General features: G+C 40.6%; 1 protein-coding gene across 1 annotated transcript; it reads right to left on the bottom strand.

Moving 5' to 3' along the window:
* Nucleotides 1-308: 308 nt before the first annotated feature.
* LOC118801921 (NLR family CARD domain-containing protein 3-like) lies at nt 309-27,515 on the bottom strand. The gene is made up of 12 exons (XM_036562327.1): nt 27,331-27,515; nt 25,499-25,578; nt 25,282-25,398; nt 22,441-22,557; nt 16,660-16,714; nt 16,005-16,209; nt 14,020-15,787; nt 13,147-13,317; nt 11,609-11,782; nt 5,759-5,932; nt 996-1,042; nt 309-872 (listed from the first exon to the last, which is right to left on the bottom strand). Exons 2-12 carry the CDS (start codon nt 25,549-25,551, stop codon nt 319-321), a joined length of 3,435 nt encoding a protein of 1,144 aa, XP_036418220.1. The 5' UTR covers nt 25,552-25,578; nt 27,331-27,515; the 3' UTR covers nt 309-318.
* Nucleotides 27,516-27,761: the final 246 nt, after the last annotated feature.

The following is a 27,761-nucleotide window of genomic DNA, read 5'->3' as shown; positions in this document are numbered from 1 at the left end:
TGTCGTGTGCGTGTGTATGAATAGGACAGTGCCCACCATAGTTATACTGTCAGAGTTTCCTGCATCATGTGGGGCTGAGAGCACTTTGTTTTGGATTTCAGCTGATGGTGGTAAAAAGCTACGGATGTGTAGCTTTTTACCACCATCATAAATGTGTTTCTGTAACAGTGAATCTGAAATGTATCTCATATATAAACACATGTATTTCTGTCCTGTTTAGCGAATTTTTTTTTGAACTCACATTGAAGAGAAAAAATCAAACTGACAAAACAACACATTTTTAACAACATGCTCTATTTCTCTCTCTCTCTGTTGAGGTTATTCTATCTCACACAGACTCACTGAGGAGTAAGAATAAACACCAAATCCAGCGTAGAGCGGCTCAGTGAATGTGGTGGTGAATGTGTGTAGGTGGGTCAGTGTGTGTGTGTCAGTGGAGATGGTGTAGAAGGACAGAGTGCCAGACCCCCAGTCCAGATACACTCCTAGTCTGTTGGAGGGAGAGGGGGGTGCAGGTAGGTCAGTTTTCTGATTATTATGCCAGACAGAGTAAATGTAATTAATACGAGAGTCATGGTAGCAGTTCAGACTCCAGGACAGATGATTGATTCCAAAACCACAGTCCTCACTGCCTCCTTTCCTCTTGATTCCTCTGTATGATACTGATATAACAGCTCTTCTGCTCCACTGAACCTCCCAGTAACAGCGTCCAGTCAGACTCTCCACACTCAGAACCTGAACACAGTGTTTAAATCTGTCTGGATGATCTGGATAACACTGATCTTCCTCCACACGCTCCACCTTTCTGTTCCTCTCAGACAGAGAAAGAAGACTGTGCACTGTGTTCGGATCCAGAGTGAGATCACATACATCTGTACACACACACAAACAGATTAGAGGTGACAGAGAGAACTCTAAAAAGTGTATATATATTGAGTGGTTGTATGATGTATTATGTGTGTGCATGTGTACAGTTTTTGTGTGTATATAGTTACATTTTTTCAGTCCTGGTTTCATCCTGATCTTCCCTGCATGATCCACCCTGAAGAACAAACACACACATTTATACATTCATTAAACTTCATATCAAATCAAAACTAAAATAAAATAAAGAATAAAACAGATCATTTTGTACTTTTTTTAAAGCGCCCTTCAGACATTACAGTCCAGTTAAAACATAAAATCACACTTCTAGGTTAGTTAGCTCGATATGCTATTTGGCTCTAAATCACTTTGCTGAGCAAGTTAGCTCTAAACCATACTGCTAGGTTAGTTAGCACTATTTATATAGTCTTTTTTTTAAAAAAAAATAAAAGGCATGTAAAATAGTTCAAACATTCAATAATAACTTTTATAATGACTATAACAGCATCTATGGTCCCCTTGACTCACAATGTAAGTGCCTTGAGCACATCACTAACTGGATGGGACAAAACTTTCTGCAGTTCAATAAAGATAAAACAGATTATTTTATTTAGAAATAGCAATGAGAGGCAAAGACTAGCTGCACATCTGGATTCAAGAGCCCTGATATCTAAAGTACTAATACGTAACCTTGGTGTACTAATCGATTCTGATCTCAGTTTTATCAGTTGTGTCAAAGCAGTTACTAAATCAGCTTTTTATCATTTTAAAAACATCAACAGGATAAGAGATTTTCTGACTAAAGCAGACCTGGAGAAACTCATCCACGCCTTTGTTTCTAGCAGGATTGATTGTTGTATTTTAAGGTGGACCTTCAGAGAACAGAATAGTTGGGGTAAAATAGATAAACAGACAGCTTGTGTCTGGAATTAATTTAGTTAACATTAGTGAAAATACATATAGCTGCTCAAGGGGGGCTCCTATTAAATTACCTTATCCAAACACAAAAAACCAATAACAATAATTATGCTAGCTTTGTAGTTTCCTATTGTCATGTTAGCATTACCATTATCATTAGCAAGTGTCATAGATAAGTATGTATTATCTATGATATTATTGTATTAAAGAAGCCTGCTTTACACCAATGTAATTCACTGGGACCTGGGTTGGGTTCATTTACCTAATAATGATTTACAGATGTAATCTGAATGGCAATTAATTATATTGATTCATATATATGAATTGTTTTTGTATAGATGTTGCTCTTATTTTAAGTGTTTGTGAACATTCTTGTGGTTACGTTTCTTACATGCTTACAGCTACCCTTTTGCTAGAAAAACAAAGCAGAATCTCCGATGTTAATGTGTAATTCTTATTGTATTACAAGACTTGTATGAAATGTATTTTCTTTCTCAGGTGAACTCTAACTTAAATATTCAGTAGAATTCTCGGTACAAGGTAAAACTTTAAAGTAAATTACTCTAGTTCATTATGGGGTACAGTCTATGAGTATCTTCTTCTTTTTATCCGTCTGCACATATGGACACCTTACTGCACATGTTGCACATCTGGACACTCCTCAGTAGACACTTTATTTTGGTACCAATATATGTGCATATTTATTCAGCATTGTCATTGTATGCCGTTACCTGTGCCTCCTTGTACAGTCATTATTGCACTGCGTCTTTTCATCTCAGTACTCGTACTTTTCGATTTTTATATATGCCTGTAGATAGGATCTTTTTATATTTATTCTTCCTGTTATATTGTTTACATTCTTATTCCTGTCCTGTGTTGTGTGACTGCTACTGGCTGCTAAATTTCTTTTGGGATCAATAAAGTATCTATCTATCTATCTAAATAACAAAACAACAAGAACATCTCCAGTCACTGGAGCAAACACAGAGGAATTCACCGTGGTATAGCTCAAGATTTACAGAAACTAGGATCATCATCTTCAGGAAGAGAGGAAGAGAATACCAGAAGGATATATTTGATGCATGAGAGAGTTATGAAGAAAGTGATGAAGAGAAACCCATAAAGCTTTCTCTATTGAAAGCTCAGAAGAAGCAGAAGATTTACAGGTTCAGCTAATTGACTGGCCAGTCAGAAGACAAATTGCTCATGCAGTGTTTTCAGATTTATTGAAGATTAATTCCCCAAACATCCCAGAATTACCAAAAGATTCAAGAACATTTCTTAAAACAAAAACAAATTTTGAAGCCAGAAATGTCTCATTTATTTTCACTTAAGCCTAAAACATGGCATTTTAACATATGTGAAGGAAAAGGAGTTTGACTTGCCCACTGCTGTATCATTACAAATAAATCTAGATGCTCAGTCAAGTGCTCAGTTCTCGGCAATTTCAGGACTCATTGAGCAGTGTAAAACCAGAAAACAATGAAACAAGGATCCATTTGTAACAGGCATCTATTTTGGTCATCAAAAACCAAAAAACCTGGAGTGCTAAGGAGTAACGCACAAACCTCTGTATTTCTGGGTGAAGGAACCCTTGGACACTCGATAAGTCCCAGCTGTCAGAAAAGAAGTGTCTGCACAGCTGTTGAATTATTGGACACATGATCCTTCTGAGTTTAATCATAAACCCAGAGCTGTCGATGATTTTGAGAAGAGGAAAGCTAATGAGCTAAATTTGTTCCTGTTGTATATTGGGCCAGCAAGCCTAAAAGGCAGAATAACAGCACCCATTTTTGACAATTCCATGTTGTTGTCTGTAGCCATAACCATCTTTCTCAGTGTAGGTTTGGTTTAAGGTCATGCTGACTGGGGCCCCAGTCTGCTGTTATTATTTGTGGACTACTGCAGTAAAATTTTGGAAGGAAATACATTGGTTATAACATGCAGGGGTTGGTACACCTTAGTGAAGAAACAAATATATATGGAGTATCCTGCCTCTCTTTCAAGAATTTTCTTGGACAGCTTAAAATATGGTCTGTAAAACTGACAAGGCTTTAGAGCAAGTGATGCGCCAAACAGAGTGCACCCTGTTTTACCCCTAATCTTAAGATGGAGCACAGGGGTGGCCCAGTACTACATCATGTTAATGCATTTAAACAGTTCAGAAATTCAGTGTACAGTTGTCTAATGCTGACAGTTTGAACTTATAAAAACATATGTTTCCATAGTTATTTTGATTTGAATTGATAATGTTATGAATTGTTTATGATAATTGCTACTTTATATGGAAATTTTGTTGTATAGAAGACATAAAAGCAAATGTTAAGGTAATATGAATGGAAACCCATATTCTGCAAGTGGAATGATTCATGTCTGAATTATTGTTTTATATTCACATTTTTCACACAGAAAGCTATAAAAAAGCTCATGAATATTACTTGTGAGTCAAAAGAAGTGAAAAAGTTGATATAGAAAGTCTAGATACCAGAGAATGGATGTACAAAACAAAAAAGAAAGTAAGCTGACATTTCAATAATTCTGTGTGATTTGTTTTATTGTTTCTTATTTTAGATGCACCTGTATTATTCTTACGACTAAACTGAAAGGTATTGCAATTTACATTGCTAAACATGGATAGTGACGAAGAGGAGAACACTTGTCTCCCTCCATCTCCAGTCAGCTCCCACGACTAATATAAATCTCACCAAAAACGTTACTAAACTCAGACAAAGTCAGCAATACCCCTGGCATAAAAATGCCAAAAGAATGATTTTGTTTTAGCTTTTAACATTTCATTGTTTTAATTTTTAAAGGGGCTACTAGTCAGCACATCGGTCCTTCTATTTCTTCTGAAGGTAAAGGAGTTTGCTTTTCTATCCATTCTGGCTAGATATTGTTGCAAGTAACAAGTAACTCTCAAGTCTTCACACTTAAGTCCCAAGTCAAGCCCTAGGTCAAGACAGTAGATTCTCAATTCAAATCCTGAGTCAGTGAAGGTGAGTCTTAATTCCCAAGTCAATAGTCCTAATCTTTGAGTCATGTTAGCAGAGTATAGCTGTATATTAATTTATCAATATATTATGAATTCACATTTCTTGTGACACTAAAATATAATTTTGCAAAGAGAATCATCTTTAGAAATGAAAAATAAGAGTTATTAAAGAGAACCCAACAAAACCACTATAAATGTTGGGAAGCATTTTGGGTTGAAAGACTAATCAGTCCATAGGACTGGGTTAGGGTTAGATTTTACCTAGATTCGTCTAAGTAACTGAGAATTATATAAGAAATAGTGTTACTAAATGTGTATTAGTAATTAACATTAAAAGGTTTAGAAGAAAAAAATAAGTTGGTCATTTTGTTTTACAGTGGATTCAGGTTATGTTTGATCCATATTTCTATGCACTGGAAAGATAGAAAAACATTTATAGAAACATCAAAAACATCCACAAAATTTGACACTTGGGAGCATTCACTGACCAAAGAGGGTCAACAAATTAAGTTCTTCATGGCATACAATCAAGTCCATACTAAGATGATTAACCTGGCAATATGTAATTTATAAATTTGCAATGGGCTCGTGGCCCCAATTAATGAGTGCGTGCAATGGGCTCATGGCCCCTTGTCAATGGAGCGAATGCAGTAAGAATGAAGATTTGGTTGATGCAAATACTAGTCATCAGACATAAACAAAGTATGCACCTATGAGCAAAGTCACAGATGTTCTGAGGTCAGCTGAAAGCCAGTCACTGCTGATTGAGTAATCTGGCCCATGTTTCCACATTGAATCTCATAAAACCCTTCCAAAGCTACCAGTCAGTTGACTAGTGCAATCAAGCTAGTTAGAGTCATGTTGAGAATAACAACATCGCCACCTCACCATGAAGACCAAGACGTCTACAGCAAAACATTATAGTCAGTAATTTGTATATTATGTGAATTGTTTGTGTATAAGAACAGTAAGTCGGCAACTCACTTTAGTTTCTCTAGTGTGCAGTACGGATCCTGTAGTAGATCAGACAGCAGCTTCAATCCAGACTTGCCTGGATGATTATAGGTCAGATCCAGTTCTCTCAGGTGGGAGGGGTTTAATTTCAGAGCAGAAGCCAGAGAAGAACAACCGACATCTGTAATCATACAACCAGACAATCTGCAGAAAAGAAGGAAAAAGAGGAACAGATTTCATTTACACAAAACAAAAATCAGTTGCAGTACCGATCTAACGCAGCAAAAATCAAACTCTGTAAATATACATTAACACTGATATAAAACATGTCAAGCCTCTCTCTGGCCCGGCTGAGCCCACAGCCAACATAGCCGCCTCCGACTACAGTTCCCAGAACTCCTTACTCCATCATGTGACTCAAGACTCTAACCAATCATCACTCAGCTTCTCCAGACTACTGATCATTCACACCTGTTCCTTGTTTCACTTGTCTGTTGGTTTAGTATATAAGCCCAGGCTTTAGCTCAGATTTCTTGTGAAATATCGTCACACTGTGCATACAGAGCATTTCTCTGTTCCTGACTGATTTCCCATGTATGACCAGTTTTCTATTTATGACTTTGATTCTGTCTGTACCCTTTAGTTTTGTTTTGGCTTCTGGTTTTTGATTTTTCTGCTTCAGTTTATCAACTGTGATTTTGGACAACCCAAAAGATCATTAAAGATCTTAACTCAAGCCTCTGCTGCTAGTGTCTGGTTCCATTTGCCACTGTTACAACATGACAGGACAAAAACACAAACTGACGCAATATCTTTACACTGCTATTTACAACATGATAAAACTATTATTCTGTTTCTGAGTACCAGGATATACACTATATTGCCAAAAGTATTCACTCATCTGCCTTCACACACATATGAACTTGAGTGGCTTCCCATTCTTAGTCCATAGGGTTTAATATGATGTCGGCCCACCCATTGCAGCTATAACAGCTTCAACTCTTCTGGAAAGGCTTTCCACAAGGGTTAGGAGTGTGTTTATGGGAATTTTTGACCATTCTTCCAGAAGCGCATTTGTGAGGTCAGACACTGACGTTGGATGAGAAGGCCTGGCCTGCAGTCTTTGCTCTAATTCATCCCAAAGGTGTTGTATCAGGTTAAGGTCAGGACTCTGTGCAGGCCAGTGAAGTCTTCCACACGAAAACTTTTCACTCCAGGGAACACATCTCCACACCACAATACATGCACAAACCTCCATAAAGTTGTTGATGCCTCTCCTCTCTGGACAGCCTTGATGAATCACACTACATGGATTCAGGAGCAGAGCTGGAACTAGAGTTGGTACAGTAACTGGAGCTGGGACTGGAACTTGACATCATGTGAGAGTGAGGGGAACTTTTCTGCAAAGGGTGTTTCTAGTGCAGTTGATCTAGCCTGACAGCAAGCTTAATAAGTTGATCGAATGTCAAAACATCATCTTTGCATGCCAGTTCAGTAAATACATCTGGATTGAGTCCATTATAAAATGCTACTAAGATAGCAGGTTCATTCCAGCCACAACCAACAGCTAGAGTGTGGAATTCCAGAGCATATGTACACACCGAGCAATTGCCTTGCTTGAGCTTGCACAAAAGTTCTCCATATGATTGACCTTCATGAAGGTGATCTAAAACAGAAGGTGAAAAAAAAGGTCACCAACCGACTGAGTAACAACCGCCAACACTTGCTGATGATGGTTGCTCAGGACCTTCTGAACCACCTCTGTGTCCGCCGTCTACATGAGGGCAAAGTATCCTGTAATGGTGACAAACTGAACCAGATGCTCACAGATAAGGCTTTAGTTAAAAGCTTTAATGCCAGAAGGATGATTAAAAATCACAGCCATTGAACCAAAATAGAACAATGGTTGTCCACATTTCATGTAACCTAACATGGAATATCAACACTGAGCTGGTAAAGAAAACACAGCTGAGATTGTATGTCCAAAGGACACTTAATAAAGCTGTGATGTCCCAACAGTTACTAGTGATCTTCTGTCTCTGTAAAACTAAAAGCACCCTAGTATATTGCATTATGGTGTGGTACCTGCTGACAGGAAAGTATTGCAGCAGATCATCACTAGTGCCCAGAAAATCATCAGGGTCCAGCTACTATCCTTGGAGATCATTTAGAACTCACACTGTATCAGGAAAGCAACCAGCATCTGCAACTTACCTTTGCCATAAATTTTTTACCTGCCACCATGCCACCTGACATGGTATAAGATTATTTTTACTTACGAATACTTCCGGCGCTGCGCGAGGGGCAGCCTGTTACAGCAGCTCTTACTCACTGTGAGCTTTTTTTCCTCTCATTTTTCCTTTCTTTTATAGTACTTTCTAAACCTGAGTACTTTTCACACTGTCTGTACACCATGGACATTAAACTTGTGAAGTTTGCGCTTCTTTTCATTTTTTTTTTCTCGTGCATTTCACACGCGAGAGCGGATCCAGCGTGCTCCCGGCGGGATCTCTTTGTTTACACCAGGGATCAGCTGATAGCGCTGAGGGGCACAGCGGCACTCCCGGGGGAGCGACCCCAGATCCCCCGCGAGCTGAGGAGGAAGCGACGGGGGACTCGCGCAGGGGCTCAGCGCCGTGCGAGGAGAAGACGCTACAAACCAGTCCTTCCCTCTGTCATCATGGGGAACGTGAGATCTCTTCCAAATAAGATGGATGAGTTAGCGGCGCTGACCCGGCATGAGAGGGAATTCCGTGAGTGTAGCGTCATGCTGTTTACAGAGACCTGGCTAACTACGCTAACTCCGGATACACTCGTCTCTCTGGATGGCTTTCACCTCGTATGGGCGGACAGGACAGCGGAGAGCAGTAAGAGGAAAGGAGGAGGACTGGCAGTATTTGTGAATGATAGATGGTGTAATTCTGGACACATCTCTATTAAAGAGCAAATCTGCTGTAAGGACATTGAACTGTTAGCCGTTAGCATGAGACCTTACTATCTGCCACGGGAATTCTCGCATGCTATCGCGATAGCTGCGTACGTTCCTCCGTCTGCTAACGCTGACGCTGCCTGTGACGTCCTGCACTCAGCTGTGAGCAGGATTCTGACCCAGCACCCACAGGCCCTCCTCCTGATCTCTGGGGACTTTAACCATTCTTCTCCATCCGCAACACTGTCTACCTTCACCCAGTATGTCACCTGCCACACCAGAGACAATAAAATACTGGACTTGTTTTATGCCAATACAAAGGAGGCATATAACTCCCTACCCCTCCCTCCCCTGGGAAGATCAGATCACAACCTAGTTCATCTCCTGCCTGTGTACAAACCACTTGTACACAGAGAACCAACCATCACCCGCACAGTGAAGAAATGGACTGCAGAGTCTGAAGAGGCTTTGAAAGACTGTTTCAGCACAACACTGTGGGAGGAGATGTGTGATCCTTATGCGGAAGATATTGATGGCCTCACACACTTCATAACGGACTATGTCAACTTCTGTGTGGAGAATACCGTACCCACCAAGACCATTCGGTGTTTCTCCAACAACAAACCCTGGATTAATCCTGATATAAAGGCCCTCCTGAAGGAGAAGAAGAGAAGGAGGAGATGAGATCTGTGCAGAGGAAGCTGAGAAGGAAGATCCGGGAGGGGAAAGCCAGCTACAGGAGAAAGATGGAGGCCCAGCTGCAGCAGAATAATGTCAGTGGAGTCTGGAATAGCCTCAAAACTATTTCTGGACACAAGAAGCCCGACTCCCGGGCTGAGGGGGACCACAAGTGGGTGAATGAACTCAATCTATTCTTTAATAGGTTTGATCACTCGCCTGCTCCCCCCACCACAGGCACATCACTGCTGAATTCTCCCTGTCTGGTACTACCAGCATTTGGCCCTCCCCCCTCTCCTGCACCCACCCCCCTTCATTTCAACACACAGCCACCATCAGACGGCTCTCCTGCTGACATACATCCCAGCACTGTTCTCCCTTACTCCAGCCTAACATTCACAACATCCCAGGTGAGAAGTGAGCTCAGGAGGATGAAGATCAGGAAGGCTGCAGGTCCAGATGCCATCAGCTCAAGGCTTCTCAAGACCTGTGCGAACGAGCTGTGTGACGTGGTCAGGTACATCTTTAACCTCAGCTTGAGGTTAGGGAAAGTCCGACAGCTGTGGAAAACATCCTGCGTGGTGCCAGTGCCAAAGACCCCACACCCCAAAGACCTCAACAGCTATAGGCCGGTGGCGCTGACATCTCACCTGATGAAGACCCTGGAGAGACTGCTTCTTGTCCACCTGCGCCCCCTGGTGAGCTCTTCAATGGACCCACTGCAGTTTGCCTACCAATCTCGCATTGGAGTGGAGGATGCCATCATCCACCTCCTACACAGCTCTCTCTGTCACCTGGAGAATGCTGGGAGCACTGTGAGAATCATGTTTTTTGATTTCTCCAGTGCTTTCAATACCATCAAACCCACACTGCTGAAGGACAAGCTGGAGTGCACGGGCCTGGACCATCACCTCACCACCTGGATCCTGGACTACCTCACTAACCGACGGCAATATGTGAGGACCCAGGGCTGTCAGTCAGACACGGTGGTCTGCAGCACGGGGGCTCCACAGGGAACTGTTCTCGCTCCCTTTCTCTTCACCCTCTACACTGCAGACTTCAAGTACAGCTCTGCCAGTTGTCACCTGCAAAAGTTCTCTGACGACTCTGCTATCGTCGGCCTCATCACAGATGGAGATGACAGGGAGTACAGAGAACTGACGCAGGACTTTGTGGAATGGTGCCAGAGGAACTGCCTGCAGATCAACGCAGGAAAAACCAAGGAGCTGGTGGTGGACTTCTGCAAGTCTAAACATTCTCCTCCGGTGCCTGTGAACATCCAGGGAATGGACATTGAGAATGTGAAGTCCTATAAGTACCTGGGTGTTCACCTCAACAACAAGCTGGACTGGACTGACAACACAGCTGCCCTCTACAGGAAAGGCCAGAGCAGGCTACATCTCCTGAGGAGACTCAGGTCCTTTGGCGTGCAGGGGGCACTTCTCAGGACCTTCTTCGACGCTGTGGTGGCATCAGCCATTTTTTATGGAGTGGTGTGCTGGGGCAGCAGCATCTCCATTGCTGACAGGAAGAGACTGAATAAGATCATCAGGAAGTCCAGCTCTGTCCTGGGATGTCCTCTTGACCCAGTGGAGGTGGTGGGGGACAGGAGAATGAGGACTAAGCTAACAAACATGCTGAAGAACCTGTCCCACCCCATGCACTGCTCTCTGACAGCACTGAGCAGCTCCTTCAGTGCCCAGCTGCGGCGCCCGCGGTGCGTGAAGGAGAGATACCGCAGGTCCTTCCTCCCAGCCGCTGTCAGACTCTATAACAGTCACGGCACTCAGTAGACAGTAGTTTACAATTACTTTCCATGTGCAAGAACTCTCAACATCACTGCCATAGCACTTTACTGTGTGCAATATCTCAATCCACCATGCGTAGTATATTCACTGCGGATCATTGTCAACATGTTTACCAGCGTTATGTGCAATTATGTCAAGTGCAGTATTTCTCCATTTATTTACTGTTTATTTATTTGCTATTTTATTCATTGTGCAATACTCACTACAATACATACATTTCTACATTTCTAAATTTAAATTTAATACTTTGTATATTTTTCTTGTAATCTCTGTACATATACATATATATCTTTATACTTTTATTGTTTATTCTATTTTATATATTGTTTGTATATTTCCTGCTGCTCTGTCTTCTGTGCTGCTGTAACACTGCAAATTTCCCTGTTGTGGGATTAATAAAGGATTATCTAATCTAATCTAATCTAATCTAATTTCTATTTTAGATTTACTTTACAGAATTCTCACCTGAGTATATCCAATGTACAGTGTGAATTCTTCAGTCCAGCAGTGAGCAGCTCAACTCCTGAATCCTGAAGGTCATTGTTACTCAGGTCCAGATCTTTCAGGGAGGAGTTTACTGATTGTAGAGCTTCTGCTAGATTTTTACAGGTTTTTCTGGTGAGATTACAGATAGCGAGTCTGTAAAGACAGAGCAAATACAGCATATTAACAAAAACAATATTTTTTTATCAACCCAAACTTCAAAAAGCACTTTACATCAACTTCTGCCTTGTTTAACTTAATACTGTGTTGTGTTTTAGCAGAAATGATAATGAAAAGAGATTTAAAGTAATCTAAATGTGAGGTGATGAAGGCATGAGCTTTCAAATTAAGTGTGATTCAGGTGAGATGGTATTCATAAACATTTTGTTGTGAGAATCTTGATAAAGGCTTGAAAGGACAGCATGATTTATGCAAATTAAAGCAAATTAATTATTTCAAGATCCAATAATGTTATATGTACAGTTTTTGTTAAATTAAATTCTTAGTTTGAACAATCTGACGAATGCTGCAGTAAATTGCAGTAGTTGCCATGGTGTGTTTTTTAATAAAAATGTGCAAATATTACAAAAGCCAAAAACTTTGGAACACCTATTAATATGGAGTTGTTCCCCCCCTTACAGCTATAACAGCTTCCACTCTTCTGAGAAGCTTTCTACAAGATGTTGGAGTGTGTCTGTGGGAATTGTTTGCTCATTCATCCAGAACAGCATTCGTGAGGTCAGAATGGAGCTGCTTTGTGCACTGGGGCTCAGTCATGCTGGAACAGGAAAGGCTCTTTCTCAAACTGTTCCACAAAGTTGGAAGCGTAGAATTGGCCAAAACATCTTGGTCTGCTGAAGTATTAAGATTTGCCTTCACTGGAACTAAGAGTTCTAGGCCAACCCCTGAAAAACAGCCCCATATCATTATCCCTCCCCCACCAAACTTTACTGCTGGCCCAGTGCAGTCAGGCAGGTAACGTTCTCCTGGCATTCGCCAAACACAGACTCATCCATCAGATTGCCAGATAGTGAAGCGTGATTCATCACTCCACGGAATATGTTTCCACTGCTCCACAGTCCAGTGGAGGCACTTTACATTGTGCTTGGTGATGTAAGACTTGCATGCAGCTGCTTGGCCAAGGTAATCCTGCCATGAAGCTCCTGGTAGACAGTTTTTGTACTGATGTTAATACTAGAGGAGGTTTGGAACTCACGCAGTTATTGATAGAGCAGAGCAATGGCAACTTTTCAATAATACCACTTACAGTCAATTGTGAGATATCTAGGAGGGAGAAAATTTCGTGAGATGACTTGTTTCAATAGTGCCAGAATTCAATGAACTCTTTAAAATGAGCCTTTTACCAATGTGTGTGAAAGGCAGACTGCATGACTATAAGGCAATAGGACTGAATGAAACACCTGAATTCAATGATTAGGATATTTGTCCCAAAACTTTTGACCATATAGTGTATAAGAGCTAAAGCTTGTTACTAAAGATTTAATTTACAGATATCTCACTTGAGTGTTTCCAGGTTACAGTGTGAATTCCTCAGTCCAGCAGAGAGCAGCTCAACTCCTGTTTCTTTTAAGTCATTGTTACTGAGGTCCAGCTCTTTCAGGGAACAGTTTGGTGATAGAACTGATGATAGTTTTTCACAAGATCTTGTGGTGAGATTACAGCTGGCTAGTCTGTAAAGACAAAGTAAATAGAGTGCACAGTACAGTTTAAATAAGGGGAATTAGAATGAAATTATGTTACCCTCTATGTGTTAATTTATGTGTTATGTGTAAATAAGTACATTTTCAGCCAGATAGTTATAGCCAGGTATTTCTTTCTCACCCTCAAACTTCTTTTACAGTTACTGTTCATTTAAAAAAAATATTTAATTCATAATTTTGCTGATGGACTGTTGGTGTGATATGTGCAGAATGCTTAATGTGAGTAAGAACACTGGAGCTGACTTCAGAGTAATATGGAGTCACAAAATGTGTTTAGTCATTTCAATCTATAATATATGCATTGTGTGCAATAGATTTGAAAATTGAAATCATGTATAAATATTAGCAATGTAATTACAGATTACATTAAATTAAACATTATTAAATTAAGCAAACATTGAATTCTAAACACATATCTAAGGTGATAAGGAGACAAGAGGGTGGTGTAAACAGTAAAATGTGGAGCCTAGACCCAGGAGACCATGACAGATCATTTAGATTGGATCAGATAGCAAAGAAACAAAGAGGTAGCTTTGTTTTTATTAAATCACAGTAACAGGAAAATGTCATGTAAAGAGAAGATTTATTAACATATTTAAAAGTAGAATGTATTAATCCCTTATTTCCATGGAAAAACATTGCAGTACAACAAACATGAACACAAATACTCACACAGCTTTTCTGGACGCTTTGACCACTGGCAGCAGCCTCAAAAGACACTCCTCTGATGGATCATATTTCCTCAGATCAAACTCATCCAGATCTTCTTCTGAATTCAGCATCACAAATGCCACAGCTGACCACTGAGCAGGAGAGAGTTTAGCTCCACTAAGACCACTGGACCCTTCTCTGTTCAGGTATGACTGGACTTCCTCCACTAAAGAATGATCATTCAGTTCATTCAGACAGTGGAACAGACTGATTGTTTTCTCTGAAGATTGATTCTCCCTGATCTTCTCCTTGATGTACTGGACTGTTTCCTCTTTGCTCTGAGAGCTGCTTCCTGTCTGTGTCACTAGGCCTCGTAAGAGATTCTGATTGGACTCCAGTGAGAGGCCCAGAAGGAAACGGAGGAAAAGGTCCAGGTGTCCATTCTCACTCTGTAAGGCCTTGTTCACTGCAGATGTGAGGACGTCTGACATTTTGGATTCTTTTAAAATACCAGAGAGATCAGTGTTCAGTTGTTTTGGTTCATCTCTGCTGATGAAGGAGAGAAATGCATATAAAGCAGCCAGAAACTCCTGAACACTCAGGTGCACAAAGCTGAACACCTTCCCCAGGTGCAGCCCAAACTCCTCTCTGAAGATCTGGGTACAAACTCCCGAGTACACTGACACTTCTCTGACATCAATGCCACACTCTCTCAGGTCTTCCTCATAGAAGATCAGATTACCCTTTTCTAGCTGTTGGAAAGCCAGTTTTCCCAGTGCCCGAATCATCTCTCTAGTCTGCTGAAGATCAGTGTCATATTTCCCATGGTACTTTTGGTCCTTGTGTTTGATCTGAAAGATCAGAAAGTGTGTGAACATTTGAGTCAGAGTCTTGGGGATCTCTCCACTCTCTGCTTCACCCAACACTCTCTCTAGAACAGTGGCTGCAATCCAACAAAAGACTGGGATGTGGCACATGATGTAGAGGCTTCTTGAGGACTTCATGTGTGAGATGATTTTATTGGCCAAGTTCTGGTCACTGATTCTCTTCCTGAAGTACTCCTCTTTCTGAGGGTCACTGAACCCTCGTACCTCTGTTACCAGGTCAACACACTCAGGAGGGATCTGGTTGGCTGCTGCTGGTCGAGAGGTTATCCAGAAGAGAGCAGAGGGAAGCAGATTTCCCTTGATAAGGTTTGTCAGCAGCACATCCACTGAGGCTGAATCTGTTACATCAGATACGCTCTCATTGTTCTGGAAATCTAGAGGAAGTCGACACTCATCCAGACCATCAAAGATGAACATGACTTTGTAGTGATGATAGTCTCTTGGTTTTAATTCTTCTATGTCTCTGAAAAATTGGTGAAGGAGCTCCACCAGACTGAGTTTTTTCTCCTTCATCAGATTCAGCTCTCTAAAAGGAAGTGGAAATATGAAGAGGATGTCCTGATTTGTTTTTCCTTCAGCCCAGTCAAGAATGAACTTCTGCACAGAGACTGTTTTTCCAATTCCAGCGACTCCTTTAGTCAGCACAGTTCTGATGGGTTTGTCATTAAAGAGGTCATTACATTTGATGGGTTTCTCCTCTGTTGCTGGTCTCCTGGATGCTGTTTCAATCTGCCTGACCTCATGTTCATTATTGACCTCTCCACTCCCTCCCTCTGTGACATAGAGTTCTGTGTAGATCTCATTCAGTAGGGTTGAGGTTCCAGATTTTGAGATTCCTTCATTAATTTTCTGAAATTTTTCCTTCAATGTCAATTTCAGCTTTTTGTGACAAGGAGACAGTTCTGATTAAAACAATAACACCGGATGTTAAATATTAACATTTAGTTTCAGCACTGCCACAAAAAAAAATCACACACTACAGTGACATCACAAAAAGACTGGTAACCTAATTAAACCTAATAGTTCTGTGATGAGTATTACTAATATTACATTGTCATGATAATTTAAACTCTTGATATTAATTCATATGATGAGTATCACATGACCCTGATGTCTTACTGCTCTGTAGTGTGTTAGCGAGGTCAGTCTGATTCATGTTCCTCAGGATGGTCAGTGTGATCTTCAGCGCCCCCTCTCTGACACTGCTCTGATCCTCCTCATCCTCCACCTCTCTCTCAGAGCATGCTGGGTAATCCAGACTCAGCAGCTTCACAAACCACTTCAGCTGAGTCTTCACCAGAGAGATGACTTTGTGCTCCAGCTCCTGATTAAGGGGATCAAAGAAATAGGGGCCCTCTTAGCAGTGTGAAAGGGTCTGCATCATTATTATTATTATTTTATTTTTTAGTAGAAATCATTATGGCTACAGTTACACTTATTTGTAGTTTTTTCTCAAGATATTATTTACTGCATTTCCTTATTTACTACATTTTTAAAAATGTGACATTACACTACATATTTTGGAGAATAAATCAAAATGAAACCTTAGACACCTTCATGTTAGGAAAATAAACATTGGGGATTGTGTAGGTGGGAGGATCTAATGAATAAAGAGTCCCGTTTATATTGAGAAATTCATTTATAATGTGTCATATAAGAAAGAACCCACAATTACTGCTCTTTAGCACAAGTTAAACTGCGTATTACATTAGTCTCTCTCTCTCTCTCTCTCTCTCTCTCTCTCTCTCTCTCACACACACACACAAACACACACCTTGAATATGGTCTCCATGTTTCTCCTTGCAATATCTAAATTCTCTTTCTGGACTCTGTTAGAAAACATAAAATTATCAGTAGCATATTGTGAACAACCTGAATGGCACAATAAAGAGGCTTTAATGTATTACAGAATATTAATGTCCTGTATTTCCTCAGACACTTATAGTTGTATGCAGAAGTCTGTACCACTTAAATTACATGTTTTATAGGCTTTCTCAGTGAAAATAAAATATCACAATATCCTGATGGACAACACACAATTATGGCATTTTTTCTGGACATTTGAGTGCACATTTTCTGTTTATTTGATGAGTTTAACTCCTTACTGCTGGTCTCCTAGTGGCACTTCTGCCTGCAGACTGTAAATCGATTTTTTTTAATGTAATCACATAGAATTTTTTAACTGAGTATATAATTAAATGATTTTATAATGATTAATTTTAATTTAAAAAAGAAATTGAAGGTTGAACACAAATATCACATATTGCCATGTATGACTGAATGACTGATCATGTTTGCAATTTGAACAAGTGCAGAATTTTAGATCACAAGAGCTGTAATTTAGTTAAATATTCCGCATTATTCAATGCTGTTGTAACATCCCAATGATAATCGCCATAGGGAATCAGATTTTTAACCATAATATTTTATATAGAGTTGAGCAGACTTACAGTGAGATGATGATATACACTCCAGGTAAAGGCATAATTAGTCTGACTTTTATTAGTGTCTACAGTATTCACATATTATTCCCTCATTGCTCATAAAGAAATGTGTGTATTTATGTACAGGAATGGAAAGAGTACTGAAAATATTTACTTAAAGATGAAGAGTACTGTTACTGTAGTGATCATTTATGTCAGTACAAGTAAAAACGTTAATAAAAGAAATTACTGAAGTATGAGGGAATAAGTAGTTTATTGTTAAATTACTTGAGTAATTGAGTTACTTTTTCATTTTCCGCTTCACAATTTAGAAATAATCTGTACAAACAAAAATAAAGCAAAACGTGATATTATGTGAGAAAAAAAGTGCTGAGACTGATCACGGTACACTCTGCTAGTGCACGCTTACACATCTTTCTGTGAAGGGAGAGAGAGGGAGAGAGAGAGAGAGAGAGAGAGAGAGAGAGAGAGAGAGTCAGGTTGTGCTCTGTGATAAAAGTAAAAGTCCCTTTGATGTAGTATTATCTGTAAGTTGGGGTTGAGGAGTAAATGTATCATTGTTAATGCATTTTAAGTAAGTTTCACTCCAAACTCAGAAACTAATATTTTTCTACAATCAGACTCTACGGTGATCAGAATGTTACAGATTCACATTATATATGCTACCACTGGGCTCCATTATTAGTAAACACGGCATAAATTTCCACTGTTATGTAGATGACAGTTATACTTAGCAAGCAAACCGGATGATAAAATTAAACTTAGCAAGATTGAAGACTGTATACAAGACGTAAAAGACTGGATGTGGAGTAACTTTCTCCTTCTTAAATCTGATAAAACAGAGGTTCTACTTCTTGGTCCAAAAGCGGCTAGAAATAGAATGTCTAATTTAACACTTAAACTTAACAATTACTCAGTTGCATCAAGCTTATCTGTAAAAAGCCTTGGTGTCATAATAGATCCTGATCTGTCCTTTGACGCACACATAAATAATATTACTAGAACAGCCTTCCTGCATCTCCGCAATGTTGCTAAATTGAGAAATGCCTCTACAGGATGCAGAAAAGTTAGTTCATGCATTTATTACTTCAAGGCTTTACTGTAGATTACTGTAATGCCCTGCTGTCTGGATGTCCCAGCAAAAGCCTTGACAAGCTTCAGCTAGTCCAGAACGCTGCAGCCAGAGTTCTTACTAGAACCCGAAAGTTCGACCATATCAGCCCAGTTTTATCAACCTTACACTGGTTACCGGTTAAATTTCGCATTGATTATAAAATTCTCTTACTGACTTATAAAGCTCTAAACGAACTCGCCCCTCAGTACTTGAGTGAACTTCTCCCTCACTGTGAACCATCATGTCTACTTAGATCACAAGGTGCTGGCTTCTTCCTGTACACCGCCATGCAAACCTCACCCTCACAATCCCGACCCCACCGATGCTGCTGTTGCATAAACTAAACTTATCAAATTAATCATTTGAACTAATCAATCATTTAAACTAATCAAATTCATCAATCACCCATTACAGAACTGACTCTCTGTGTGTTTTTCCTTTCTTTCATTTCCTTTGCCGAGTTGAACAGCTGCCCATCCTGTGCGTCTGATGCTGCTGCCTCTTCTGCCTTGATCGGGTGCCACTGCTCGCCAGCCCTCTGGACCGGCTTGACCACCATCAAGCTCCATGCTGTACTACGCCATGCAAACCTCACCCTCACAACCTGACCCCACTGATGCTGATGCTGCCGCCGCTGCTGCTGCATGAACTAAACTAATCAAATTAATCATTGCTCCACCTGTTTTTGTACTAACAATGTTTACTATCCGGTGTCGACCAGAGGAGGATGGTTTCCCCTTCTGAGTCTTGGTTCCTCTTAAGGTTTCTTCCTGTTCCTAGGGAGTTTTTCCTTGCCACTGTCGCCACTGGCTTGCTCATGGGGGCTTGGACCCGGATTTCTTTCTGTAATGCTGATTTCCTTGTAAAGCTGCTTTGTGACAACACCTGTTGTAAAAAGCGCTATATAAATAAACTTTACTTACTTACTTACTTAGGCACAAAATTCAAAATGCGCAGCATTGCAATGCAGTGTCCTATAAACCTAATCTAGATCTAGAGTGCAGTATAACCACTACAGAGACGCTGGAGTCTTTTACTTTACTCCAGCAAACAGAGCTCGTCCAAATTATTTCATCTTCAAAAACAACAACTTGTATACTAGATCCTATTCCTACAGGTTTACTTAAAGATGTTTTGCCAGAAATAACTAAGCCCTTTCTAATTATAATAAACTCTTCTCTCAGCCTCGGGTATGTTCCAAAATCTCTTAAATTAGGTGTAATTAAACCCTTAATAAAGAAACCTAGTCTTGACCCCTCTGAGCCATCAAACTATAGACCTATTTCAAATCTTCCCTTTTTATCAAAAATTTTAGAGAAAGCAGTGGCAAAACAATTATGTTCCCATCTGCATAGGAGTAATATATATGAAAAATTTCAGTCCGGCTTCACGCCTCACCATAGTACCGAAACAGCATTAGTGAAAATTGTAAATGATCTTTTATTATCCGCTGACAAAGGAAACATATCCTTACTGGTTTTACTCAATCTTAGTGCAGCTTTTGACACAATAGACCATTCCATTCTATTAGACAGGCTTGAGAAACTAGTAGGAGTGACAGGTAAAGCTCTTTCGTGGTTCAAATCTTACCTTAGTGATCGCTTTGAGTTTGTTAATGTAAATGGTGAACCATCAGCTCTCACAAGAGTAAAGTATGGTGTTCCACAGGGCTCTGTCTTAGGACCCGTGTTATTTACCTTATATATGCTACCACTAGGTACCATCATTAGAAAACATGGCATCAGTTTCCACTGCTATGCCGATGATACACAATTGTATATTTCAGCTAAACCAGAGGACAAAACTGAACTTAATAAGATAGAGGACTGTGTAAAAGACATTAAAGACTGGATGTCAAGCAACTTCCTTTTACTAAATTCGGACAAAACCGAAGTCCTTCTTCTTGGTCCAAAAGCTGCTAGGGATAATCTGCCTACGTTTACTCTTAATCTCGATAGTTTCTCAATTGCACCAGGCACATCTGTAAAAAGTCTTGGTGTCACAATTGATCCCAGTCTGGCCTTCGATGAGCATATTACCAATATTACCAGAATAGCTTTCCTCCACCTGCGTAACATCGCTAAATTAAGAAATGCACTGTTGCTACAGGATGCAGAAATGTTAGTTCACGCCTTCATCACGTCCAGGTTAGATTACTGTAACGCTCTGCTTTCTGGCTGTTCCAGCCAAAACCTTAACAAGCTTCAGTTAGTCCAGAACACTGCAGCCAGAGTTCTCAGCAAAACCAGGAAATTCAACCACATTAGCCCAATTTTGTATACCTTACATTGGTCGCCAGTTAAATTCCGCACTGAGTACAAGATTCTTCTGCTGACGTATAAAGCTTTGAATGGCCTTGCTCCTCAGTACCTCAGTGAGCTTATTTCCTATTATCAACCGATATGCCCACTTAGATCACAAGGTGCTGCTCATTATTAGTACCCAGAATAAATAAAGTTACGTCAGGGGGAAGAGCCTTTTCATACAAAGCCCCCCAGCTTTGGAATAACCTACCAGTCTGTGTTCGGGACTCAGACACAGCCTCCATCTTTAAGTCTAGGCTAAAAACTTACCTGTTTAGTCGAGCCTTTGGTTAACTTGTTTTCCTAACTATGTCCCTCTCATCCCCCCTCCCTACCCCCCCTTCCCCCTCCCCCTCTCTTTCCCTGAGCTGAGCGGCTGCCTGTCCTAAGAGGGTGTGACCTGAGATGCGGCCGGTGCACTGCACAGTGGTGTTAAACTCTATCCACTTATACTGTTTTGTGTCTGTCCTCTTATCCGGTGTCGACCAGAGGAGGATGGGTTCCCCTTTTGAGTCTGGTTCCTCTCAAGGTTTCTTCCTCCTGTTGAGGGAGTTTTTCCTTGCCACTGTCGCCGAGGCTTGCTCACTGGGGGCGTGGACCCGGATTCTTTGTAAAGCTGCTTTGTGACAACATCTGTTGTAAAAGGCGCTATATAAATAAATTTTGACTTACAGCCCAACACTTTTCAAATATGATGAGTGATGATCTGTTGTTTTGGCTCTATGGAATGTGCCCGCACCCCAGACCCGATGACGGCTGCGAGAGCCGGCAGGAAGGTGGGGCCCAATCTCTAAGAGACAGGTGGGGGGAGGACGTCAACCATGAGAGAGGGGATGATGACCGCAACGAGAGGCACAAAAGCGGGAGGCGAGTGATGAACTCTGCGGCTTAGGCCCCGCCCCCTGTTCTGTAGCAAGGCCACTTCACTACACCTCACGTTTGATCTGGGCAGATGAGCTGCGGTGCAGTGACGGGGAGGCGAAACATGAGCTCTCGTTCCCTCTCAGCTCAAGTGCAGAGAGAGAGAGAGAGAGAAGAGCAGCAACAGCAGGGACAGTGTAAAGCAGGGGAGAAGGACTGAAAAGTCTGTAGCTTAAAGCTAATGAAAAGTGGCCAGTTTATCTAGGTTTGTTTGGTTGTTTTTGCTTACAAATAAAGATGACACGGCTGCTGCAAATGCTTCTCCTGCCTCCTGCATCCTCCTTGAGCCTGGCTTAGTGCATGCCGTGCTACGGGCTCATTTCTTATGTGAGACAGTAGTTGTTTTGTCCATGTAGAACATGACAAATGAACTTCACATAAATCAGTATATCTTTGCTCATACTTCACCAGCTGTGATCAGATCACTGTTTAGGCAAGTAAAGGTCTTTACACACCAAGCACAATGCATTCAGAAGACAGGAAATTAATTAACAGTACATTAATTTGAGCATGTGTGACAATATTTTGCACAAGATTTTTTTATTTTTGTGAATTTTCAGCAGAACTTACTGACAAATCACTGTTGTTACAACCAAGCTGATGGATCAGCTGTGCAACCAGAGCTCTACACATGTAAGCAGGATTGTTTGTCATCTGTTTCCTCACAGATTCTGTTAGCATCTACATAAGCAGCTCAAACAGAGCACAAACTGAGTTACAGATAGGTGAGCTGAATGTGAAAGCTCATATAACAACGTATAAACTGTCTTTACCTCAGCTCAGTAGAACTGTCCTCCTCTCTGAATTTTATTGGACAGTCCATTGACCATTCGCTCTTCATAGACACACAGCTAGGTTCAGGTGAGTCTGGTCTCTTTCTCTGAATAAGTCTAAAACATACCAACGAAAGTAAATGTTGTTATAATCATACATGCAAAAAATAAATTGTGGAATATTAAAGTTGTTTTTTTAAACAGGTGAATTCTAATAAACCCCCCTATAATTCTATATACATATGATGGACAATAGAGTGGATCCCAAACCTTTAACAATCCTTTATCCCCTCTGACATTAAACCTCCTGCTGTGATGCCCCCCTCACTCCAGACAAATACACTCATGTGCATATCGCCAAGTTCAATATGTAAAACATTTAGCCTTGTGCAGTCAGCCCACCTTAAAACATTACAAATGTTTATCATATGATGACTCATCAAATCACGTCACTGTCCAAACACGTTTACAGTTAATGGATGTTAAGGGAAATTAATGGAGAAATTACTTTTTCCAATAATTCTGTACCATTTCTATTGGTCCATTCATCATGAAATTCTGACACACTGTAAAGAGCAGCTGGTGATTTCAAATGATGTCAAATGAAAAACAACAAAAAACAGAGAAATAAGGTTTTTGCCAACAGCAGTGGTATACTGAAACTGAATAAATACTGTCAAGTCAAGTCAAGAGACTTTTATTGTCATTCCATCTATGTACAAGTACACAGTGGAGTGAAATTACATTCCTCCAAGGAACAACACGGTGCAACATGAAACAGAATAAGCAGTACAAAGTGCAACGTGCAGAAACAATACAATGGAAAAAAAGTGCAAAGATTATTTAAAATGCTGTGATCTGTGAATACATGAGCACAGCAGTTCCTGAGGTAGCATATACATGGTACTTGAGTAAACAAACGTGGAAACACAGTATTAGCAGCAAGTTCCAGATGCAAAAGAGCATCAAAGGAGGTGTGTGTGTGAGTGCAGAGTATGTGTTAGTGTATGTGTGTGTGTGTGACTGTAGAGTATGTGTGAGTGTGTGTGTGTTTGTGTGAGTGTACAGTGTGTGTGTGTGTGTGTGTGTGTGTGTGCGTGTGCGTGTGAGGGGGACTTTCAGATCAGTCCTTGTGAGTTCAAAAACCTGATTGCTTGTAGAACAAAGCTGTTGCAGAGTCTGGCAGTGATGGCACAGATGCTCCAGTACCTTCTGCCAGTGAGAAAAGTCTGTGTGAGGGATGGATGGGGTTGTTCACAATGCTGGTGGCTTTGCGGATGCAGCGTGTGGTGTAGTTGTCCATGATGGAGGGGAGAGAGACCCCGATGATCCTCTCAGCTGTCCTCACTATGCGCTGATGAGCTTTCTTCCGTCTCCACAGGAAGTAGAGGCGCTGCTGGGCTCTCTTGGCTATGGAGTTGGTGTTGAGGGACCAGGTGAGGTTCTCTGTGATGTGGTCACCGAGGAACTTGGTGCTCCTGACGATTTCCACAGCAGGGCCAGTAAATCACTCCACATCACTGTCCACATCACAGAGAACCTCACCTTGTCCCTCAACACCAACTCCATAGCCAAGTGGGGGGTGGTCACCTTGCACTCCTCAGAAGTCAACAACCATCTCCTTAGTTTTGTCTACATTCAGAGACAGGTTGTTGGTTCTGCACCAGTCTGTTAGCTGCTGCACCTCCTCTCTGTATGCTGACTCATGATTCTTGCTGATCAGACCCACCACAGTCGTGTCATCAGCGAACTTGATGATGTGGTTTGAGCTGTACTTTGCCGTACAGTCATGAGTCAGCAGAGTAAACAGCAGTGGACTAAGCACACAGCCCTGAGTAGCACCGGTGCTCAGTATGGTGGTGCTGGAGAAGTTATTACCTATCCTGACTAACTGAGGTCTCTGAGTCAGGAAATCAAGGACCCAGTTACAGAGGGAGGCCTGTTAGGCCTGTATTAAAAGTGTGGTTCACTCTGGAGTTTTGCTCAGGAGTGAATTTCTTCATCAGTAATCTAAAATCAGCTGCACAGACAGTGATCAATATGACAGTCATGCATGTGAGAGTCTAAAGCTGCAAAATGAACAGAGAATAATAACAAGAGCCTCAGATCATATACAGCACTGTAACATCATCCTTTTAGTTTTAAAACTGCTATAACACAAAGCAGCACTACAAATATATGACCAACATGCTAGTGGCTACGTGCTAATCACAGCAGGGTACAAACCTATAACGTATAAGTCACTACAACCAGCAAAGTGAACCACATCTGTGAAACACTCACTTCATTCACACCAACAGCACAAAATGAAGTAATGAGTCGACCAAGTTAGTGTATCCAGAACATGTGATGCGCAGAAGGAACATGAGTGAAACACCTTCTCCAACATAGCCTTTATACAAATAATAATGAATAAAGAGTTAATTGCCTCACTATTACAGCAGGTTTATCATGAGCTGGATGTTATTCCCACTCACTTCACACCAGAAATCTGCCACTGGTATTAGATTAAACTCAGATTACCTTGTAGCAGTTTCAATGAGGATCTGCTGATCAGGAGTTGTAAATGTCTAATGTCAGATTTTTTTTTTTTGGAGAACCCCTGGGAGAATGTGTACTACAGTTTGAGATCCACTGATATATTATGTAAACACTCTTATTCTAGATGCAGAATTACATCGCAGAATGAAGAGCTGCATGCAGTAAAACAGTTTTCTGTGCTTTCCTTGTTTATTTTGTCCTCTCTCAGAAACTACAATCCCCCCCTTATCCATTTAATCTTCAAAAACACTGGAGTTCAGAGAAAAAGCATCCCATTATTCAGTTTCACATCATTCTTACCTGATCTTAATAGAACTGGTATACTTTCTGAACTGTCCATCTTTGTCCATTGACTGGTCACTCTTCATGGACACACAGCTGGGTTCAGGTGAGTCAGATCTCTGACCCTGAACCAGTCTAGAACACACCCAATATCAGTCATGATCCACAAACGTTCCTGCATGTTGGTGTAGATGAGAACATACAGTCTTTACACCAAATCCCATGATTCTCTCACCTCTCAGCTTTCTGTGAGTGCTGCTCCTCAGAGAAGTTCATTTTGGAGGTCATGACTCCTCCTTCAGATTAGACCTAATCCTGTAAACACACACACAGAAGTAGTGAAGTCTACATGTTAACTTCATCTGAAATATAGTTCTGTTTCTGAGTTCCACAGTGATGTTCTGCTCTCTCTGTGTCTGAAATGTCTTTATTCATCAAGTCAGAAAGTAAATTCTGTTTTTCTGTGAAGGAAGTTCTGGAAAGTCTTTTACAGGGTGAAGAGGGTGGAGTAATGTTTAACTGGACCAATCACAGCTCTCTCCTGAGCTACCTGTCTGAACTGGTGTGATTAGGAGACGAGCAAATCCAAACAGTCTGCTCTGAGTGAAAACTGGAAAGTCAACTTGTGAAAGTCCACTGGTGAGTAATGACGACTCACTGTTCTTCTGTTTCACACACAAGTGCAAGTGTGCAGATTGTTCCAAAAGTGATTGCCCTCTGTATGATCCACTGTCTTCAGTACTTCTTTACACATGATTCACCTCTGTTGAGGTCATTACATTTCATCTGTGAAAACTTTACTGTTGATGAATCTTGAACATGTTGAACGTCAGTAAGACATTCCCTGATCCCTCTTTCATGTACAAACTCTAAATTCTGACTCTCCCTCACACTAAAATCACAGTTGCTTCATTTACTCAAGGACTCTATTTCATAAAAATAGAGATTTACTCAGTGTAGTTACTCAGATTAACTCAGTTAATTATTAATAAATTGTATTTACTGATAGAATCTCAGTATAAACAGACAGTAGAACTAATCACCTCTATAATCCTGATAATCATTAATGATGATAATCATTTTAATCAACAATCCTATTAAATCATTATTGTAATGGGTGACAAACTCAGAGGGAAATTCAAAGAGTGCGTCACCAACACAGGCTCAAAGAGAGCCCTAATGCAGAACCAATTAGACAGAGAAATATTTAACGAGGATAGTTAACAAGCTCGTCCGAGGTGGGGATCGAATCCGCTACCGCTGCACCACTGCAAAGGAGGTGGAATAAGCTCAACAGGAGCGTCCTTTAAACAATAAGCCCACAGAAACAAGGGGTCTCCGGCGTTGTTTAAGACCCCTAAACCAAAAGACTTCTTTAGTCTCACACTTCACAAAAGACAACAAGAGCGTGTCAGAACACTTCCTTTAATAGTTTTTTTTTTTTTTTAAGTAGTAAGGAGTAGCAACTCAAGAAGATACAGGAAAGATTTTGAGTTGCTAGAGAGTGAAAAGAGATGCAAGAGGAAAACCCCTTGTCTCTACCCGAGTTACCAGCCGAGTCGTTTGTAGGAACTTCAAAGACTGATCGAGGCTGAAACTGAGCTTCACTCTTGAATAGGCCGTCCCACAGGTGGACAGGATCTCCCCTGATAAGGAGCAGCTCTCTGGTGGATCGATCCCCAGATCAATCCCTTACCCTTATTTATTCACTCTAATTTTAAATAAATTGTCTCAAAATTAAAACCTTATTTACACTAGATTTTTATTAAGACCCTTTATATGTCTTTAAGTTTCTTAATTTGCACATATTCTTATTTTATTTTGGACATATTCTAATTTTTATTAATATTGCTCCTTTATTTCTAAGTTTTAATTACTTTTGATTTTGTATTTTTCCTAGTTTTATTGATACTTTTAAATCAGTGTATTCTTATTGTTTTCTGAATATTCTTGTGTATAATTTCTCTGAGAGCTGCTAAGTTTAAAGGTGTTATTATAATAAAGGTTGTTATTAATGCAGATCAGAGGACTCCTCAGTGATATCTGTGAGGAACTGAAAGCAGTTACCTTTTCTGAGGTTTGTCTAGATTTCTTCATTGAGAAAGTCCAAGTCCACCTTCATCTGTGTTCATTTACAGCAGATCTACAAGAGAAACATCATTGACCACCAACACAGACACTTCATCTCCATTTCAGTAGAGTATCTTCTCCCACTGGAGCCTTTAGAACATTACAGAGCTGAACTGTCTCTGTCTCAGTCTAGAACCAGAATACGGCTGAACTGTTTTCTTTAGAACCAGAGAAACCAGTTGGAGCTCATTTCAGTCTCATTGCATCACCAGAGGATCTGAAACTACAATCTGCTGCAGATCTCAATGATTGTCCTTCAACAGCAATGCTGTGAATAATAAATTATCATTATTTGGAGGGAGGTCAGTTAGGGGTCCACATTTTTAATCTCCAGTTAAAGTTCTGACCATATGTTTTCATTTCATTTA

This window comes from Colossoma macropomum, unplaced genomic scaffold (genome assembly GCF_904425465.1).
Source record: "Colossoma macropomum unplaced genomic scaffold, Colossoma_macropomum, whole genome shotgun sequence".
Taxonomy (NCBI): Eukaryota; Metazoa; Chordata; class Actinopteri; order Characiformes; family Serrasalmidae; genus Colossoma; species Colossoma macropomum.
This window is presented reverse-complemented; position numbering and strand designations above follow the sequence as displayed.

Bases quoted from the DNA above. Each gene is read 5' to 3' on its own strand.
- LOC118801921 (XM_036562327.1), bottom strand. From the start codon at position 25,551: ATGACCTCCAAAATGAACTTCTCTGAGGAGCAGCACTCACAGAAAGCT. The intron at 5,933-11,608 runs GTGAGAATTCTG...TCTTTTCTGCAG, and splicing joins TGTACATTGGATATACTCAG to ATTGTCTGGTTGTATGATTA. The intron at 873-995 runs GTAACTATATAC...GTGTGTGTACAG, and splicing joins GAAACCAGGACTGAAAAAAT to ATGTATGTGATCTCACTCTG.